Source organism: Leptodactylus fuscus, chromosome 10, assembly GCF_031893055.1.
Source record: "Leptodactylus fuscus isolate aLepFus1 chromosome 10, aLepFus1.hap2, whole genome shotgun sequence".
Taxonomy (NCBI): Eukaryota; Metazoa; Chordata; class Amphibia; order Anura; family Leptodactylidae; genus Leptodactylus; species Leptodactylus fuscus.
This window is the reverse complement of record NC_134274.1, coordinates 54,862,070-54,883,561: the sequence shown is the minus strand read 5'-3', so window position 1 is coordinate 54,883,561 and position 21,492 is coordinate 54,862,070. Positions and strand designations below refer to the sequence as shown.

Here is a 21,492-nt window from a genome sequence, read left to right as displayed (position 1 = left end):
GGGATCAATATATCTTCTCAAATCCCACAACCTGGCACAGTGTTTCTCCACTGCTTTCTTTATGATCATGTGTCATAAAGCTTTCATAGTTCGTATCTATTCTATCTCCCCCCATGCTGGTCTGTGCCTGCCTCTATAGTATGTTGTACAGGTGGGTGCTTAGACAACCTCACTGTTAGGGAATTGCTAGGACAGCAATTCCCCAGTAGCTGTTGAACCCTGGGACGGGACACAAGAGACAGTGAGCCCTAAGCTGAAGCCCCCAACTGTCCCTTCCTATTGCCAGGCCCTATCCTACGTAATAGGTGGCAACCACGAAGACGGTCCCTTCCTGTATATGTGAGACACAAAACGCAGACAAGACGGACAACAACAAGGGGAGGTCAACTAGCCAAGGGTCAGTAACAGTCGAGCGATGCAGTACCAAATCGGAGTCCAAAGAATAGTCAGTAGGGAAAGCCAAAGGTCAAGGATAAGAATGCAAGCAAAAATAGTGACAGCAAGGAGCAAGTATGTACAAGGCAATAGCAAGCACTGGTGTGAATGAGAGCCAAGGCTAAATGGGGAGGAAGAACCCGCCCATGGAGTTAATAGGCAGACAGGCTGTCAATCACACAATTTAACCACTTCCTGAACAGAGGCATACAAGGGCAGAAGACGGGTGTGTTGGAAATTCATGTTTTTATCCCCTCTTTCTCATCCTCCTTCCGCATTATACTTCCTTTTCTCTCTTCCTGTCAGCTGAGGGTACCAGTGCTCTGTCCCCTGCTTGGCAGCGGTGTTTTGGTACGCCCCGCATATCATTAACAGTGAGCACTCCTCTCCCCCTCCCACAGGGGAGGCGGGGCTTCATTTGATACGTCCCAGACGGATTTAAACTGTGACGGGTGGCCATTTTACCCTCTCCAGCTGCCTGTCACGGACGAGTTGCCTACCCTCCCTCTTTTAGTCAGTAATTTGGTTAGAGTTTTTATGGTTTCCTTTACCTGGCATTGATATTAAAAAAAAAAAAAAAATTATGATAAAAGGAAAAACGCAAAAGTAAAAAAGGGGAAAAGTGGTGATGTATAAGGATTATACGGTCAAAAAAAAAAAAAAAAAAAAGAGATGTGAAATTAATGATGGCCAAAAGGTGTGTGTATAAAAATAAAAAAAATATAAAAATGGAGATTGGTTTTCCTCTAGTTTGAGGATTGGAATTGGGTTTACCTATTCGGTTGCTCATGGTATTTCTTGTTTTGCAGTCAATCCGCGTTTCTTGATGTCAAGTCACAGCTGGTGTGCGGTTGTTCAAAGGAGATAAGGGCCGGTAAGGGAGTTTTGCGGGCCCCCCGGAAAGTGGGACCAGGCCCAGCTCACCGGTTTATTGACAATATCTCTACAGTTGTTTGGATACAGTTGAAATTTGCATAATTTTGCATAAACAAGTTATTAAGAGTATGGTTAAAGATTAAAGCTATGGCCACCACCCTGCCACATAAAAGAAGCTATAATGTCGTGTCTTTATTTCAGGTTTGGTTCCAGGGGAGGGAAGAGGTTATAGAGTTGTGGTTACTTCATCCCTGCAGTCACATCTGCGTTCAGGCTTCCGTTCAGGGAGTGTGCTTGAGGACCCCCCAAACGGAAACCTAAACACATTAAAAAGTGGTTACCTAAAGGAAACCTGCGGACATCATAGACTAAAATGGGGTCCGTGTGGTTTCCGCACAAAACCTGCGGAGAGAAAAGTGCTGCTTGCAGGACTATTAACTCCATGTCTTGTGCGGAAACCACACGGAGTCTATGGGCTCCGCAGGTTTCCCAGGTAACTGCCTTTTAATTCATATAGGTTTCTGTTCGGGGGAGGGTCCCCAAGCAGATGTCCTTTGACCTAATAAAAATAAATTAGTAAATAAAACATAGCCAGTCCTTTCCTGACATTGTTTTTGAGGGGCACTCTGCTGAAACTCACATACAACGGGTACTCTGCTGGCACTCATTATTGGGAGCCATCTGTTGTTACAACTGTCTGTGGGTCACTTTTTATTGGATTTTAATAAAGGTGCATAAAATTTAGACTTGTACTTATGAAATTTTTTTTAAAAAAAACCCTGCATTTTAGGCTTGTTCTTGTGAATAGGGGTCAAATAATAGACCTGTAGTGATTCTTGGTATACTGGCAAAAAATGGAGAGCAAATTAACCCCTTAGCGACCCTTGACGTAACTGTACGTCATGGGTCACATGGGGATGTATGGAGCGAGCTCACACGCTGAGCTCGCTCCATACACGGCAGATGCCGGCTGTATAATACAGCCAGGACCTGCCACTAACATCAGCGGTCGGTGCCCGAGCCGATCGCTGCTGTTAACCCTTTACACACTGCGGTCAAACGTGACCGCAGTGTGTAAACGGCGCCGGCGGCATGGGCGCCGCCATGTTTTGCCGATCGCCGCCCTCCTGAACGTCACAAGAGGGCGGTGATCGGTTGCTATGACAGCCGGAAGCCTATTGAAGGCTTCCAGGCTTGTCTCTGCACTAGATCTATTAGACGATGCCGGAGGCATCGTCTAATAGAAGTGCTGCGATTTTCCTATTCACTGCAATACTGTAGTATTGCAGTGAATAGTATGAGCGATCAGACTCCCTAGGTTTCAAGGTACCTAAGGGGTCTGATCATAAATGTAACAGAAGAAAAAAAAAAGTTTTTAAAAGTATTAAAAAAATTAAAAAAAATATAAAAGTTCAAATCACCCCCCTTTCCCTAGATCAGCTATAAAAGTAATTAAAGAACATTAAACATAAACATATTAGGTATCCCTGCGCTCCAAAATGCCTGAACTATTAGAATATTAAAACATTTATCCCGTACTGCGAACGGCGTAGCGGCAAAAAAAATAAAAACAGCCAAAAAGCGTTTTTTTCAACACTTTGCCTCCTATAAAAAATTGAATAAAAAGTGATCAAACCATCGGATCTTTCCCCAAATGGTATCAATAGAAACGTCATCTTGTCCCGCATAAAACGACACCACAACCAGCTCCATACATGGAAATATGAAAAGGTTACAGGTGTTAGAACATGATGACACAAATTTTTTTTTCTATTTTGCAAAGTTTATCATTTTTTTAAAAGTATCAAAAAATTTCAAATACTATATAAATTTGGTATCACCGCGTTTGTACTGACACGTAGAACACAGGTAACATGTCATTTGTACCAAACAGTGAATGCTGTAAAAATTAAACCCATAAGAAAATGGCGCAAATGCATTTTTTCTCCAATTGCGCCTCATTCTGAATTTTTTTCCAGCTTCCCAGTACATTGCACAGCATATTGAATGGTGCCATTACAAAGTACAATTTGTCCCGCAAACAATAAGCTATCATGTGACTCTGTGAACTGAAAAATGAAAAAGTTATGGCTCTTGAAATGTGAGGAGGGAAAAACGAAAATGCGAAACCAAAAAATGGCCTGGTCCTTAAGGGGTTAAAAAAAAAATAACAACAAGGCACATCCAATAGTTTAGGCTTGCAACAATTTAAAAATAAAAAACACAAACAAATCCTTGAGGCCGGAGCCCCACGTAGCGGAAACGCTGCAGCGAAAACGCTTCCATTTCAGAAACGTTTGCGTTTTTGTAAATATCAGCTGTCAATAATACCTACGGAAATACTGATGGTTTTCATATAAGTACAATGGAAGCAGAAAGTCCGTGGAGGAAAACTCGGCGAACTTCCTGTGAAAAGCGTTGCGGGAAAAAATGTGATGCCTTTCCACCATGGTTTTTCCCACAGAGCTTTTTTGGCTGTGGCTCGCTACTTGGGGTCTTAGCCTATAGGGGCACTCTGGTAATTACAAGCTATCTCCTATACACAGAAGAGGGCATAATTATCTTGATCTGTGAGAATCAGACTTCTCATACTCACACTGATCATGAAATGGGTTCCCATGGAGCAGCAGGTTGTTTATGCACGATAAAGCTCGATTTACTTCTACAGGACTGCTGGAGATAAGCAGATATGTTATTTAGTGTAATGGAGTTGTAGAAATCTGTGTGCAATGAAGTCTACAAAAACAATCCCATACAAAGACCATTACATGATGTGCCAGGTAATGCTCACTCCCTTCCCATCTGGATGGGTTCTTTTAAAATGTGGTTAAGGGTTGGTTCATATTTGCGTTTGTATTCCGTTCAGGGGAGTCCGCATGGGGACCCCCCCCACACACACCCGAACGGAATACCAAACACAATTTCAAGCACTGTGCAGTAAAAGCACATGGACTCCATAGACTATAATGGGGTCCGTGTGCTTGCCGCAAGATCTCCGCACAGAACATGTGGACAGGAAAGTAGTTCACAATCTACTTTTCTGTCCGCATGATTCATGGCAAGCACACGGACCCCATTATAGTCTATGGGGTCCGTGTGCTTTTACTGCACAGCGCTTGCAATTGTGTTTGGTATTCTGTTCGGGGGGTCCCCAGGCGAACTCCCCCGGACAAAATACCAATGCAGATGTGAACGAGGGGTTAGCCGCACTATTCCGAATCATCTGAGACCATGTGTTGGAGTGTTTTTCAGGAAAACAGATATGTTTTCTTATTCATATACAAACAATTTAAAGAGATGCTGCTGTGAGAGGGTCGGGCACCCATCATTCAGAGAATACAACCTTAACAATACAACCCTTTCCTATCTATGGGCCGTATACAGGCCAGTAGTACAACAGCTAGCACAGGGATGTTGAATCCTGCTGTGTGAATGAGAGCTAAGACTGAATTGTCACTTCATTTACAGTATCCAAATGTTATGCACCGAAAAAGCTCAGTTGTATCCCTAGGCCTCATTCTCATGATAACACTCTGTTAGGCTTCTGCTGGACTGACATACATTGGTAAACTTTTCTTTCACCTCTATGAAAAACGGCAGTTCGCAATGAAAAGGTTGATGCAGCGGGAGACCTGCAGCGACTTTTGGTGGATTCTTAGAATGCTGCTGAGTTTATGCTTTGAAAATTCAGCAGCATATTTGCCCCATGTAAACCCAACCTAAACATGGCGAAGCACATAGATTGTCAAAAGCCAAAATGGCCAATTCATCCGTTTTGGCTGACGAATGGCCAGCTGTCAGATTCATTCATTTACGCCATTTACGTTTAAGTCTGGGTTCACATGGAGATTTTTGGACTGGATTTTGACGCGGAATCCGCCTCAGAATCCGGTCCAAAAAACGGCTAGCCACGTCTGGATGCTGGAGCAGTGCACCAGCCTCCAGTCACGGCATTCCGCTCTGGATTAGGCCCAAATGAATAGATTTATTCTGGAGGGAGGTGTTGCGGCGTGGACACTGTGGCTTACTCTGCTGCAGAATCCGCAGCAAAAAAGGGCAGGTTACTTCTTTTTTCCGTGAGTGGGAAGAAACCGCTCGCGGAAAAATGAAGTGAACGGCTCCCATTGAAGTCAATGGGAGGCAGTTTTTTGAGACGGATTCTGAGGCGGATTCCACATCAAAATCCAGCCCAAAAAACCCAGTGTGAACCCGGCCTAAATTTATTCCAGCTAAAATCTTGTGTAGATTTCAGTTCAGGCGCACAGCCTGGTGAAAGATCCCCCCTCTCATAAGCGTAAGTTCATACGGAGTTTTTTGGGCAGGATTTTGAGGCCGTATCCGCCTCAAAATCCTGACCAAAAAGACGGCTCCCATTGAAATCAAGATGCTCATTGTTCAGGCAGTTTCGCCTTGCGATTCGGCCTCAAGGCACTCCCTCCCGACTAGGCCCATTCATTGCACTCAGTTGCGGCTACCCGTATTTTAGACGTGGTTTCCGCCTCAAGTTCCGGTCCACAATACTCTGTCTGAACTTACCCCAAAGGAAGCACACCTTCCATTGATACAGTTGAAATTGCCAATCTTCTAAAATTTGTCCCATTGCTTTTCTAACAACTAAACTGCCCCCTTATAGAGGCACATTAGTTGTTAATGGTGACAGTGGGATTGTTTGTACGGATTATCTCACCAAGAATTGGACAGAAGCGTGAAGGCTATCCGAAATCTAATATGTATGACCGGTTTAACACTTCAGTAAAATTGGCATGAGTTGTCTGTAAGGCTATGTTCACACCTGCCTGGAAGGTTCTGTTACAAGCCTCTGTTGTAGGTTCTGTCAGGTATCGGAGATAGTATAGCATACAGGACTATATTGTATGGGATATTCTTTATTGTTGTTCATGGTATGGCAGATCTGACATGACATCCTTTACTCTGTCCCTATAATGCAGGTATATGGCCTTTACAGGGCATAGGAAAGAAGGGGGTTGGCTTGGCATTACCCCGTGCAGGGATGTGGCTATAGATTGGTCATTATGGGGCCCCATAAGCTACACTATTCTAAGTGGCACAAGGTTGGTTGGGGGTCCCATTACAGATTTGGCATGGGGAGGTCCAGAAGCTTCGAGTAACATCTCTAACCATGGACTGTTCATGGGTTAATACATTTTCCATTCGCTATTATCACTTGTATAAGGTCACTCAGTATACAGTAAAGTCCCAGGATAAATTGCTGGGACGTGTAGTCCTCCACATACTGTACACTACAGCCTCGGGATCACGTGACCTGGACCCCATACTCTGAAGTAACCACTACTTCTACCCCCGCCCCCCATGCTCTCCGCCTCCGGATGTACGTCATCGCGTAGCCATCGCGTGTTGCACGCCGCATCGTGTGTCCTCATTGCGACTTCCGGTTCCCAGCCCGCGCTTTGGCCGTTGTGTTTGTGGTCAGTGTGCGTGCGTTTGGGTGAGAGGCCTGACGTTGTAGGCTGCGCAGGTTTCTTAGCATCGCGGATATGTCACGGTCATCTGTGATGCCAAGGATTTACATCGGACGACTCAGCCATCGGGCCCGGGAGAGGGATGTGGAGCGCTTCTTCAAGGGCTTCGGGAAGATTGTGGAGGTGGACCTGAAGAACGGGTGAGTGGTCGGCGTGTGGTGCCCGCCATGCTGTGATGTGTGGCGCATACTGGCCCTGTGCTGCGTCACTTCTAGCCAGACTGATGGCGGATCTGACATGCAGCCTGGATAGTCCTGGCCATGAAATGATCGGCGGGGTCAACCATGTCCAGGGCACGCTGACTGTAGCAGGGACCAGCAGCTGATGTGACACTACAACTCCCAGCATGCACCAGCCACTTCTATGGGAGAGCAGAGGGTACTATTCCGTTATCGGGCCAGCAGCAGCGCAGTTCAGCAGCAGCTTTCGGGACAGCAGTTCAGCAGCGGGAATTACAATGACATCCGAGGACTGCTGGCCCGATGCTTGTGCCCAGTAACCAGTACATCGATGACCCCCCTCCCCCATCCTTCTCCTCCTGCCAGTGCTGCCCCCCAGCTCTCCTTACATCTTCCCCGTACCCTCTCCCCGCCACACGACTAGGCCTCACCTCAGCGCTAGTACCGAGACCGAAAGGAAAGACACCGGGGCTCAATCCAGGCCCTGACAAGAAACACGCCGACTATAGGAACGGTGAGCTACAGCGAGCCGGAGGGACAAACTTTCTGCAGCGTCCGGCGGCTATCTAGTAGCATTCATTGCTCAAGATTTACGGTGAGGCCTATTACAGGGAGAGGGTACGGGGCAGATGTAAGAAGAGCTGGGGGGCAGCACTGGAAGGAAGAGGAGGATGAGGGCATCGATCGATGTACTGCCTACTACACACAAGCACGGCCTCTATCATCGGGCCAGCATCGGCTTAGTCATGTGGCGGGGAGAGGGTACGGGGTAGATGTAAGGAGAGCTGGGGGGCAGCACTGGAAGGAGGAGGAGATGGAGGGGGGGTCATTGATGTACTGGCTACTGGGCACAAGCATCGGGCCAGCAGTCCTCGGATGTCATTGTAATTCCCGCTGCTGAACTGAACTGCTGTCCCGAAAGCTGGTGCTGAAATGCGCTGCTGCTGGCCCGATAACGGAATAGTACCGAGCAGAGCTAGTAGTCATTCTGGGACTTTTAGTTCCACAACAGTGTTGAAGATTTGCTAGCTTTGGACTAAACCTTGGCTTTTGCTTAAACTGTAGATGTTGCCCTTGGTCATACTAAGCCTCGGACCTGGTTCAAATCTGCGTTTGGGTTTCCGTTCCAGTAGTCTGTTTGGGGACCCCCTAAACAGAACCCTATACTCATAAAAAAGGGATTGCCTGTGAAGCCCTCGGACCCCATACGCTTGGCTTCGGTACAAAAGATGCGGAGAGAAAACTGCAAGCAGCACTTTTCTCTCCGCATGTTTTGTGCGGAAACCACACGGACCCATTATAGTCTATGGGGGTCTGTGCGGTTTTTTAGCTAACTGCTTTTTAATGCATATAGGCTTCCGTCTGGAGGGGGGTCCCTGTGTCCCCAAGTGCAGATGTGACCTGCCTCAGTGCTGCAAGGCAACAGCTCTAACTCCTGAGCCACTGTGCTGCCCATGACAATGAGGACACAAGTGACATTGCTTCCACGAATGGATATTATTATAAGGGGCAATTTCCATAGCATGTTATGAGTTAGAACCTCTTCTATAGGATTTGAAATGTGTAAGGCGCCATTCAGATTACTTGATTTTACATCCGTTTAACAGATGCAAACAGGGATGTGTAAAAAAAAAAAAAAATGAATCCCTGGCCGACCTCTCTTCATGCTTCTTTAGTTACAGTGTACCAGCTTACCTGCCAGAACCTGTGTATGTTTGGACAAAGTCTTCTGCCTCAGCTGCTGCAGCAGATCTTTGCGCTCATTTTTATACAAAGGCGATATTCTAATTTCTACTGAAGGTAAACTGTGCCGCTTTTATTTCTCTTCAAGCTATGGCTTTGTGGAATTTGAAGATCTTCGTGATGCCGATGATGCTGTGTATGAAATGAATGGGAGAGACCTATGTGGTGAACGTGTCATTGTGGAACATGCTCGTGCACCAAGGAGAGACCTGCGCAGTAAGTATACCAGTAAAGACTCCTTCACTTTGGGCGTTATAATAGTGCATGTGTTTCTTTGGGATTTGTCAGGCTTTCTATAAACTGTGGCATCCGGGAGAAGCTTTACTTAAGCCTTGCTTGTTGGTAGTGTTGCACCCCCTGGACACAGCAGGTCAGGGGTCATTCTTTGTGTGCAGTAGTTTTCAGGTTAAAAAGGACACATGCCATAGCAAATCTTCTAAGGTTTGGATTTCATATGTTAGTATCTGTAGGTATTCTAATTTCCTCAGTAAACCTCCCCTCCCCTTTTAATTTTTTACACTGCAGTCTACCAGGAGATTTATAACACATTTGATCTTCACCACAGTCACAGATGTTGCGTTATAGGAAATGAGATTGGATTTGGGAAACATGGCTGAAACAGAAGATAACATTCTGAAAATTGTCAATTGACAGTGTACTTTACGTGGGGCATCTATTGGTTCTCCAGCAAAGGACTGCCATGACGGAGAGTAACATGCCATATCTTTCATATTTTGAGATGTGGCACCACAGGTGTTTTATTCTCCTTAGCGCGGTAGCCATGTTCACTTGGCTATTCTGAGCATTCATGTTTATGGGAAGATAGTGTGCAGATCTTAGACACTTAAAGGGATTTTCCATTTGAAGCTAGGGAAGGTGGAGGGAAAAACATACTCACATGTCCCCAGGTGCTTCGATGTCTCCCGCTGTTGTCCGGTCATGCCGCTCTGGTGTCTTGTTTTGCCGGAAGTCCCGTTGCATGTGACTGCTGAAGCCGCCAGTCTGCAGTCTAAGTAAAGGAGTCGGGGCATCCTATGTCCTTTCTTTAAGTCACTGATTGGCCAAAGTGGTCTCCCAAAACAAGACACCGGAGCAGCAGGACCGAACCGCGGTAGGAGAAATTGGAGCAGCGGATATAGAGGCGAGTTTGGGGTTTTTGTTTTTTTTATCCACAGCTTTTTATAAATTTAAAAAAAAAGAAAGCATGTCTGGTTTTTTTTTTTTTTTTTAATGTCTGATCCATTCAAAGACATTGCTTCCGTGCTAGATTACTGACCTGTGCGGGCACAGTGGAAAGGCAATATAAGGGAATTCAAGCATTCCCCTATGATGGTAAAGGAGTACAAAAGTTGCAAGTTTTGTGCAAACCCCAACAGACCTATTCATGAATTTGGCAGAAAGTGTGAACAGTTCATCAAGGCTGAAGTATGTAAGGCTAAGGCCCAGCATAGTGAACCACAGCCAAAAAGTGCTGTGGCAGAAATGCATTGCGGTCCAGTGTCCTCTGTGGGCTCTGCTTCTATTATAGAGAAAACACCAGTTTTTCCATAGGTATAATTGACATTAATTCAACATTGTTCGAAATCACAGCATTTCCACTGCAGTTTTTTTCTGCAATGTGTGGATGAGATTAGCCAGAATCTGTAACGTGTTTTTTGACATAGCATTTCTGCTACGTGGTGTCCCAGCAACGCTGCAATTTGCCAACGGCGAAAACGCCACCGGAAAAATCAGTGTTTTACAGTAGTGGATGGGATTTATTTGATTATCGTGCCCACTCTGCATTTCAAACCGCAGCGCAGTCACGCTGCGATTTCCAAAACCAGCGTGGTTTTGGAAATCGCAGCATGTCAATTATATCTACGAAAATGCTGGCGGCTTTCCTATAGATATAATTGTAACAGAAAGTCCGCGGAGGAAAACTCTGAACTTTCTGTTGAAAACGCTGCAGGAAGAACCACAATGCGTTCACAACGCAGTTCTTCCTGCAGCGCTTTAGCGCTTCGTTTCCGTCCAGTGGGGCCTTAGCCTAAAGGAGGTTTTTGATGCCCTTTTATTAGCAGCAACTTTGTAGATGTGATGCAAGTGCAGACAAAACTGCAGGTTTGCAGAAATCTTTTGTAAGTGTAGTTTGGTCAATATTGCCCATAAACTGGCCAACCCCTTACTTGATGTCAGTATTGGGAATTTAACGATGGTGCCAGCTTAGGTGGGCATCATAGCCACTGTCAGCAGTGTCGTATTAGAGGCAACTCTGATAATGGGCACTTAACCTCTGTGTCAGGTCTCATTAGTAACATATTAATTTTGCAGTATTGCAGTAAGCCATGTGACTACTCGTCGTTAAAGGGAATCTCTCATTGGTAAAATCCTTTTTAATTAATCACATTTCTGAATAGCCTTTAACAAGGCTATTTTACTGCTGCCTTTATATTTTTAAGACACCCCGTCGTTTCATTATAAATCCCTATAAATGTTTATGCTAATCAACCCCATGGAGCACCCTTTGCATTCTCCAGGGCCTTCGAACATCCCCCCACTTACCTCTGTTCACTCCCCTCCACTGCTTGCAGAAGTGTGTTTCAGAAAAGAGTTTTCCAAGAGAGACTCCCTTTAAGGGTGCATTCACACTAAGTATACACTGAGCTGATTCTGAACGTAAAACACGTTCAGAATCAGCGCGTACAAAGCAGATCCCATTCATTTCTATGAGAGATGGAATACGAGTGCTCCCCATTGAAATGAATGGGCTGCTTTTTTCCCTATTGTATCTCTGCATCTGAAATCAACTGTGCTTTTAAAACCTAAAATAATGAACGATGTAATGAAGAAAAAAAAATGCTTCTCTGTTGTTTTTTTTCTTCACCTCCACCCGAAAAATTGAATAAAAAGTTATCAGAACAAAATCATACATTCCTCAATATGGGTATCACTAAAAGATATGACTTGTCCTGCTCATTACACATTTCCATACATGGAATTTGGTGATACTTAGAGTTTTTTTCTGTATTACCATAATTGGCGATATAAAAGAAAAATTTCTGTGGTGTTAAAGGCATTGGTGTCGTCACGAACACCAAATGTAAACTTAAAACCATTCTAGGGAAACTGATCTGCTTCCTGCATGAATAGCTATCTGGAATAGAAACCTACCAGAGAGTGCGGTGTTACTGCTGCATCTCAAGATGGGCACACAAGTGCCTCTGTTTCTAAGGCCAAGTTCAGCCATGGCGATATTGCTGCAGATATCTGTTGTGGAGTCTGCCCTGTAAATCTTTAACAGTTCACAGTACCGTGCCCCCCCCCCCCCCCCCTTCCTGGACCTGCAGATTTGAGCAAATAATTCTCTGCCATGTCTGATCCTGTCCTTACTGACCTGAATGTCTCAGGTTAAGAAGCAGCATGCTGCAGCAGAAATCTCCTCTGTCTTACTGTCTCTACAGTGGTGGAGCAGACTAGTATTAGGTTTACAGTCAGTCTACAACCAGAATAATAGTTTTATGGCCATATTAGCTCCTGTTAGCTATTAGATTTCTATAAAAGATGGGCTTACATGCTAAAAAAAAATAGGTAAGTATTTTCATTTTTTTTATAACTAACACGCACAAAAAATTTTGTTTAGATTATTGATGAGTTTTTTGCTTCACCGAAATAATCTGTGCATGGGAGCGTGGTTTTGAGATACTCCTTTTTTGGATGTTTCAAAACTCACCTTCCTTTTGTCATTGTGACACATTGCTGTTCTATTTAACTATTGCCTATGCATTTTAAAATGGTCTTGGATGTGTGGAGAATGGTTCAGTGACCATTTTAAAAGACTGCCATTGGGAGGTTATGCAGAGGCTAGCATGGGGCTGACTCTGGGTCTGTCTCCAAGTAATATTGACTCTGCAGCCTCTTCCTTCCCCCGCCTCTCTCTTCTTCTCGTGAGATCCGAGGAGGTGCCACGGGGGGGCGCGTACGTGGGGGAGCGCGTTGGGTTTACCAGTCGGCGGGGGGCCGAGGCTGATGAGCGTGGGCGTCAAAGGGGAGCCCTTTACTTGAAGGTAAGTGAAATTTGGGATGCATGTGCGTTTTGGTGAGAACTTTAGGGGAGGGTGGCATGTATGAACACTTGGTAGGCATAATAAGAGTAAGTGGGCAGTGCCCTACTATGGTACTGGTTTTGCTGAATGAGAAGTGACAAACCGGAGGGAAGGTTGGATAGAAAGAATTGTAAATTGGTGTGACCAGCTGTTTTTGTATAACCTGTCAGATAGTTGGAATAGAAGAAATTGTGTTAGCATATATGTGGGATAGGAGTGTGCTGTTTTCTATTCATTCATAGCTGCACATCTGCTACCTCTGATCTCTCTTTATTGTCCCAGGTGGCTATGGCTACCGCAAAAGTGGAAGTGACAAGTTTGGACCTCCGGTTCGCACAATGTATCGTCTGAGGGTAGAGAACCTATCGACCAGGTGCAGTTGGCAAGACTTAAAGGTAGGCTTCTTTGTTACTGGATGCTAGATGTTAAATATATCATCTCTTGCTGGTTGCTACTCCACATCTAATGCTTACGTGGGGTATTTGGTTTAGAAATCTCAAATCCCCTCTTGATGCATTAATAGGGCGGGACCCTGCTTTTAAAACCTGTATCCAGTATATAATCTTTTGTTCTCATTTATTAATGCTTCATTTGGAGCAATTGCTGCCCCGCTCCCCCAATATTACAGCTAATGACCTGGGTTCCTAGTAGTGGGAAACCTTGTGAACAGTTTTTTGCCAAAAAGTCAAACCTATCCATGTAATAACATGCTGAGAAAGTTGCAGTTTGTCCTCAGGCTCTGATGTGTATATAGATGCCCTATCTTTTCCTGGTAAAATGACTGCAACCTGGTAGACCCCATTGTAGTCAGTGGTGTCTGTTAGTGCTGTCATGTCACTGCTCCCCCTTCAGCATTTTGTTACCAGATGGAATTAAAAATAAATGCAATGCCCAATGTAGATGTGAGCACACACTGTCCTGGAAAGTGATATCTGTCTATGATTTGCACACTACAGAGAATGGCAAGCTTCCTTTGACTACAGAAGTTATGGCACATGTGTATACAGTTGCATATGTCTGCAGTATTCTCTTTCTCATGCCGAGCATAAACACTGAATGTAGGCAGACTTATTATGCCTTGTGCACCAATTTTCTGTTGGACAGGGATTTATTATGTCTTAATGCAAATGAGGTGCACCCTCAGTCTGTGATGGGGTTGTGAAGACTGGCGTTGATAACTTCAGTCTTCATAAATCTCCGCCATTGTGTATAGTCTCACTTGGGTTGCAGCAGATACTTACAGGCTGAGCAATACATCTACGTCTAGGTGTGATGGTCACTTTTGAAGTCAGTTTCATATGTAACTGTGTGTGTCTCAGACAAAAGTTGTGATTATTTGTATCTTTTTTTTTTTCTTTTTTTCCATTAACTCTTTTTCCAGGACTTTATGCGGCAGGCAGGGGAGGTCACTTATGCTGATGCTCATCACCGAAGGCCTAATGAAGGAGTCATAGAATTCCGTTCATACTCTGATATGAAAAGAGCTTTGGAAAAACTGGATGGCAAGGAGGTGAATGGCCGAAAAATTCGTCTTGTGGAGGATAGGGCTGGGTCCTGTTCCAGACGCTCCTCTTCTCGCAGCCGCTCAAGGTAAACCGGTTCTAGTATTGTAGAGTCTTAGGATGTAAAAGTTGATTAAGGTGCATAATATACGTTGTGTCACCACAACATCATAATGGGGTGTCTATTGGTTGCAGCCAGGAGTCTCCAGTAAATGGACAATACACTGCGATACAGTGCAAATGAAAAAACCTAATCTATAATTGGTATTTCCAAGTTTAATATGCCCAAACTATTAAATTACCGTATTTTTCGGACTATAAGACGCACCTAGGTTTTAGAGGAGGAAAATAGGGGAAAAAAATTTTGAAGCAAAAACTGGTAAAATATTTAATATATGGGAGTTGTAGTTTTGCAACAGCTGCAAGGCCACATTGACAGGTGACCCTGCAGCTGTACGGGGACGCATAGAGCGTTTTTTTTGCGGGGCCAGCTGTAATTTTTAGTTATACCATTTTGGGGGATATCTATTGCTTAGATCACCTTGTATTGAAAAAAAAACAGGAGGTGATTTAGAACTTTTATTTATTTCATATTTTTAAAGCTTTTTTTTTTTTTTTTTTACTATTTTATCCCCCCCCCCCCCGGGGCTTGAACCTGCGGTCACTTGATCGCAAGTCCCATAGACGGCAATACAACTGTATTGCCGTCTATGGGACATTCTGTCTATTAGTATTACGGCTGGTCATAGAGACCAGCCACAATACTAATATAGCCGTGACAGGCCGGGGAGCCTCATTAGGCTCCCGGCTGTCACCCGAACAGGTCGGCTCCTGCGATATCGCCGCGCAGGAGCCGGCCTGCAACTCTACAGGTACGGAGCCGGTGGGGACCGGCCCCGGGGGAGAAGGGGCCACGGATACTGACCCGGCATCCGCTGTACTAGAGAGGCGGATGCCGGGGAGGGATAGACGCCGGGGCCTGAAACATCGCTACGATCCTCTGCCCTGCATGAAGCCCTGCCCTGCAGGGCAGAGGAGCGCAGCGATGTCTCAGGCCCCGGCACCTGTAATGGCGTCACTTGCCGGCTTCCGTCTCTCTATTACAGCGGATGCCAGGCGCCACCTTCAGACTATAAGACGCACCCTTCTTTTCCCCAAAAATTTTGGGGAAAAAAAAGTGCGTCTTATAGTCCGAAAAATACGGTAAATCTGTTTTTTTTTCTCCGGTACGGTTCACACCATAACAGAACAGGGGAGAGAAATTACTTGCGTGCTCCTTAAAGGAGAGTTATCCAGTTTCTTTAAAAAATGATCAGTAAATACATCCATAAATACTCACTGATTCCTTGTGCGGCCTTTTCTTGGCTTTATTGTACTTGAGATTCCTGTTATGACTGTTATTTACATGCAATGAACAAACTACATTTGCCATGATTCCTCTCGCTGCTCTCACTGTGTTTGCTGCCCACAGTCGCCTGTGACCTCAGATGTGGGAGTAATTTATTACCTGTGATTTCATTGGAGTAGAGAAGCAAGGGGTACACAGAGAGTGAGAGCAGGGAGATGAATTATGGAAATGGAGTTTTGTTGCATATAAATAACAGTAATACAAGGAGTCAAGTCAAATAAAGCAAGGAAAGGGTGCCCAAAGTAACAGGGGATATTTAGTACTGCTGTATTTGTAGATCACTTTTGGAAGCTGCATAACTCCTCTAACACCTAGCAGTACAGGGAATTGCAGGTAATACTGTTGGTCATCCAATGGTGCCAAATTCTAGCATTACGCCTTTCTTTTAGGAGAAAGTTCACCATTAATATGAGGTTACAATTTAGTATATGCTGAATATTTATAATACCATGTTGACAGATGCTAAGTAGAAGCTCTTGTACAAAAGCATAAAGTTCCCTTTTAATTCATCCCTAAGTGCACATTGGGGAGCATTGACTTTGATTACCTATGTGTAGTTATCGGACCATTTAAGCCCCTAAAATCTCGTAACACTTCTAAAAAATGAGAAGGATAGGGCTAGATTTTGCAAAAAATGATGGATGATCTGTCACAAACCTCAGGAAACCTAGACATGTAGGGAGAATTTATCATTGGAAAATCTTTTTGTTTTATTCTTTTAAGATGTCTAGAAAACAATAGGGGAAGACGTGTGTGCAGTTTTGTAAAGGTCTTATGTACCCTCTGCAGTGTTTGATGCGGCTCATGTGATTTCTCCTGCTGGCTGCTGACACTTCTCTATCTGTACCTGCTGTCTTGAGAAGAGCTAAATGTTCTAAAATAAGGATGTTCTGTAAGGAGAAAGATGTTCTGTAATATCTCTTCTCTCGTTGAAAGTCATCCAAGCACAAAATTAATAACTCTGCTTTCTGTATTTGTAGTTAAAGCTGTCGCATACCCACAGTATAGGGGATAAGTTCCAACTGTTGGGTCCCCACCGATTATGACCCCATAGGTGCACTGTTCAATAGAAACTGGTAAACCATACGCCCTACCGCTCTCTTTAGACTCTGTGGGACTCTAAGCCTAGTTCTGTACTCATCTATCTTCAGCAATCCCCTAGACCAGCAGTTCTCAACAGACTCAACCTATGGGTCGCGACCCCGGTGGGGGTCGAATGACCAAAACACAGGGGTCGCCATATACCTCCCAACCGTTCCAGTCGGTGGGAGGTATGTCCCGGTTTCAACTGATCGGCGCCCAGAGGACGCCGATCAGTTGAAAACACAGGCGATTAAAGCAGGAGCTGACACAGCCAGCTCCTGCTTTAATGCTGTGCTGCGGCTTCTGTATGTGTAGCCGCGATGTGATGACGTCACATCGCGGCTACAACTATATGAGTGAGCGAGACTGAGCGGGCAGCCGGGGGAGCAATGGAAGGTGAGTGTAAGAGTTTTTTTGTTTTTGTTTTAAACATTAAGTTGGAACATAATGAAGGGGGGGGGGACGGCATGACATTGGGGACAGAGATGGAGGGACATGAAACTGGGCAGATGAAGGGGGGGACAGCATGACACTGGGGGCAGAGATGGAGGGACATGAAGCTCTGGGCAGATGAAGGGGGGGGGGGGCGGCATGACACTGGGGGCAGAGATGGAGGGACATGAAACTGGGGAACAGATGGGGACATGAAACTGGGGGAAGAGATGGAGGGACATGAAACTGGGCAGATGAAGGGGGGGGCATGACACTGGAGGCAGAGATGGAGGGACATGAAGCTCTGGGCAGATGAAGGGGGGGGGGGACGGCATGACACTGGGGGCAGAGATGGAGGGACATGAAACTGGGCAGAGATGGGGGAACATGAAACTGGGGAACAGATGGGGACATGAAACTGGGGGAAGAGATGGGGGGACATGAAACTGGGCAGATGAAGGGGGGGTATGGCTTGACACTGGAGGCAGAGATGGGGGGACATGAAACTGGGGAAGAGATGGGGGACATGAAACTGGGGGCAGAGATGGAGGGGGGACATGAAACTGGGGGCAGAGATGGAGGGGTTATATGAAACTGGGGGAGAGATGGCGGGGGGGGGCATATAATGTATGGGTGACTGTAGGAGGATTATACTGTGTGGGAGCACATGAAAAACGAATGAGAATGTTTTCTCCCTCTTTCTAATCTTCAAAAGTTGCGAGGTATGCCTAAAGCCATCAGAAAATACATATTTCTGTTGGCTTTAGCCACTGAGAAGCCCGCGCTACTGTCTGCAGCAGCGCTATTCAGCTGGAACGCACACCGTTATGGACGTGTGTTCCAAACTGAATGGGGTCACCGCAACATGAGGAACTCTATTGCGGGATCACGGCATTAGAAAGGTTGAGAACCACTGCTCTAGACTTTGAGTGGATTGTTACTGCACATGCCCCACTGCTGCTGTATTCAAATAGAGGATATGTTACCTTCTCCATTGTAATCAGTGGGGGCTGCAATGTGCATCATTGATAAATTGCAACCTTGGGAACACATCTTTATACTACTTGTCAAGAACAAAGCATCAATAAAACCAAATTTGCAATACTACATTAAATTGGAATTTATATTTATTACATTGTCTCATTTCAGGTCTCGATCATGGAGAAGCAGCCGCTCTAGATCAAGGTAAGACATGATTAAAATTATACGTTGGGGGGGGGGGAGTTGATAAAGTTCCCTATGTAACATCATGTGTTTGTTTTTTTTTTCTCCAAAACATTGATAGATCTCGAAGCAGAAGCAGACGACGTGACCGAAGAAGCAGGAGTCGCAGTGGAGACAGGAGAGATAGCAGAAGTGTTAGCAGGGGTAGAAGGGACAGTAGGAGTCGCAGTAAAGACAGGAGTAGGAGTAAAAGTCGAAGCAGAAGTGTAAGTAAGAATAGGAGGGGCAGAAGCAGCCGTAGTTACAGTAAAGATAGGAGCAGAAGTCTGAGCAAATCACGAAAAGCTCGAGATAGCAGAAGCCCTAGTGCAGAACAAAAGAAGAGCGCAAGTCGGGAAAGAGATAGCAGGAGCCATAGCAAGGTGAGGGAGAACAGAAGTAATGAAAGAAGTCCAAGTAAAGAGAAGGAAAAGAATGGGAGTCAGGAAAACAGTCCCGTCAAGGAGACTGGTGAAAGGGAAAGAAGCCTGAGCAAAACTAGAGAGAGAAGTCACAGCAAGGAAAGGAGAGATAGCAAGCAGAGAAAGGATAGGAACAGGAGCCGAAGCAAGGACAGGAGAGAGAGAAGTAGGACCAGGGATAGAAAGAAAAGGAACAGAAGCCGTAGCAAAGATAGCAGAGGCAGGAGTCGGAGCAATGAAAGGGATAGAAGCCGCAGTCACAATGGTAGATACAGTGACAGCAAAGAAAGGAGCAGAAGCCGCAGCAGAGAAGAAAGGAAAAGAAAGCGCGAACACAGCAGAGACAGGAGTCGCAGCAAGGACAGAAGCAGAAAGAATGGCAGAAGAAGCCGCAGTCAGAGCCAGGAGAAAAATGTGAAACGTAGCCGTGAAGATCGGAGCAGCAGTAATGAGCCTGCTAACAAAAGCAAAAGAGAGGACACTGTAGCATTTACTACAGAGTCTGATCAGGAAATTGAAGAGGGTGAGATTGTTTGCACGGAAGAAGGCACTGGAGATGGTAACGCTAGTGACCCCGCTCCACCTTCTCCGCGACCTGTGGAAGATGCCCTCCCAGATGAAGCAGAAGAGGAGGCAGCTCAGTCAGTTACTTCTCCTGCTGATGTAGACTCAACCTCTCGTGTTGAGTCTAAACCAGCCTCCCCTGTCCCCTCCCCTGTCGAACCTTGAAATTTCCTTCCTCGACTTCTTTATAAAACAGAGTTGTACTCTGCTCCTTATGTTGATGTTTTATATTTATTTTGGAAATTAAAACACTTTAATATATATCTCCTGGTCTGTAAGCATCTCCCCAATATTTCATTTCCAGAACAGACTTGTTGCTGTAAGACGTCACGGCTAATGCATATCTGATGCATGATCTTCTTTTGTGAAATATTTTGTATGCTGAATGAGGCAGATACTTGTTGAGTGGTAAAATATCCAGAATCCAGGCTGTAGATTTCTATAAAAACAATAACACCCTAAAATCTTGTGGTGTTTCTTTACATTTAATTGTTTTATTAAAAAAAGTTTTTTTGTTTTTGTTCTTAAACTTTTTTGTTCGATTAACCTGATTAGGTTTTTATCTTTTTTCCCTCTGTGCCAATTTCGCTTGTTTTTTTTTACAATGGTGAATTGTCACCTGGTTTTCTTTCAGATCGAATAAAGAATATTTTGCTTCAGTAAGTGGTGGTGATGTTATTGAGTACTAGAAACCCAACTTTCCAAAAATTTAAGGGGCTTGTCTTATAGTCGTCACCCAAGTGATCAGCTGATCAACGTATGTCGGCTGCCCAGACCATGTGCTGCTGTGTTCTGGAGAAGGTTGCAACTACCATACATAGTCTTGTGTGCAATGACATGCTGTACATTGAAGCACAAGGTGTAATGCATGTCCAGGATCAGAGATTACTCCGGTCCTGATCTTTTATTCCCCTACATATGTGTTGACCTGAGGGAGGGGACTGTCTTTTTCGCCCCATGTTAGGAAACATGATGGGCATTTCACTACATCGAAGCCTTGCAAGAAGCATCCAGTCTGTCCCTCAACGTATGGTGTAACAAAATGTTTGAAGGTATGGTTGACATTTCACTACACTGAGGCCTAACCAGAAGCTCCCAGCCCCCTTCCTCCACAACATGGAGCGTGATGAGTTGCCAGAAACTATGATCCCTATGATACAGTATCAGTCCTTGCCATGAGTACCTCTGCTTAATTCCATAATCTGAGGCTATGCATTGAAATATACCGTGCTATCTTTCCCCTCAGTAGCTGGGCCTTAGAACACTTAGTCTGCTTCTCAAACCACAATTTTATCTTTCAGCACATGTATACTTTGAGCATGTCACTATGATGATCCAGACATGTCTCCAATCTTGCTAAGAGTGTTCAGCTGCTATACATATATACCAATATTTAGTTTTGCAACAGGTTTATCTTTTATTACTTTAAGCCTTTTTAGACAATTTTCATAACTGCCTAGATAGCAATAATGAGTTTGGCATATAAAATTGAAATTCTACAAAAAAAAAAAAAGTCCTACTTATTAATCCACTGCTATTCGTCCTGATATTGCCTGGTCATTACTTCCTGGACATACAGGTAATGCCTGGTAGGACCCACTCACCAAACATTGGCTAAGTGAGCACTCAAAGGCCTTTTCTGCCTGTCAGGTAACACCTCAGCATGAAATATTTTAGTGTGTAAAAAGTCAAGCACAAAAAGTACAATTCTGCTTTCTGTACAAGATGACATCTATGTACTCATCTATCTACAGCACTTGCATAGACATTGAATGGAGTGGTAGTGCACAGCAGTGGAGTGTTGATGAGTTACAAAGCCTTGGGGACACTTCTTTAAACCATTTAAGAACTTTTGCTTTATAATGACACTATTAGGAATTGCATGTAAGGTAACACCAGGAACTTGACACCAGTTGGGATCAAGAATGCTTGGACCAGTGGCAGGTGACCACCTGTATATGAATGTCTATAACCTCATTACCTGTAAAGCCAGCGTTCAGACTACTGCTGGATATCCGTTATAATAGTGACATGTTTTTTGTTCTAAAAAAACCCCACA

The 21,492-nt window shown here is 44.7% G+C and overlaps 1 protein-coding gene across 2 annotated transcripts; it reads left to right on the top strand.

Annotated features, from left to right (window-relative positions):
• Nucleotides 1-6,702: 6,702 nt before the first annotated feature.
• On the top strand, nucleotides 6,703-19,694 carry LOC142183216 (uncharacterized). 2 transcript variants are annotated; one of them, XM_075258203.1, is made up of 6 exons: nucleotides 6,703-6,952; nucleotides 8,823-8,950; nucleotides 13,102-13,214; nucleotides 14,201-14,409; nucleotides 18,394-18,429; nucleotides 18,530-19,694. In XM_075258203.1, the coding sequence occupies exons 1-6, from the start codon at nucleotides 6,828-6,830 to the stop codon at nucleotides 19,596-19,598; spliced, it is 1,680 nt and encodes a 559-aa protein (XP_075114304.1). In that variant the 5' UTR covers nucleotides 6,703-6,827; the 3' UTR covers nucleotides 19,599-19,694. The 2 variants fall into 2 exon arrangements, with proteins under 2 accessions (XP_075114304.1, XP_075114305.1); XM_075258204.1 differs by lacking the exons at nucleotides 6,703-6,952; nucleotides 8,823-8,950 and adding an exon at nucleotides 12,421-12,780.
• Nucleotides 19,695-21,492: the final 1,798 nt, after the last annotated feature.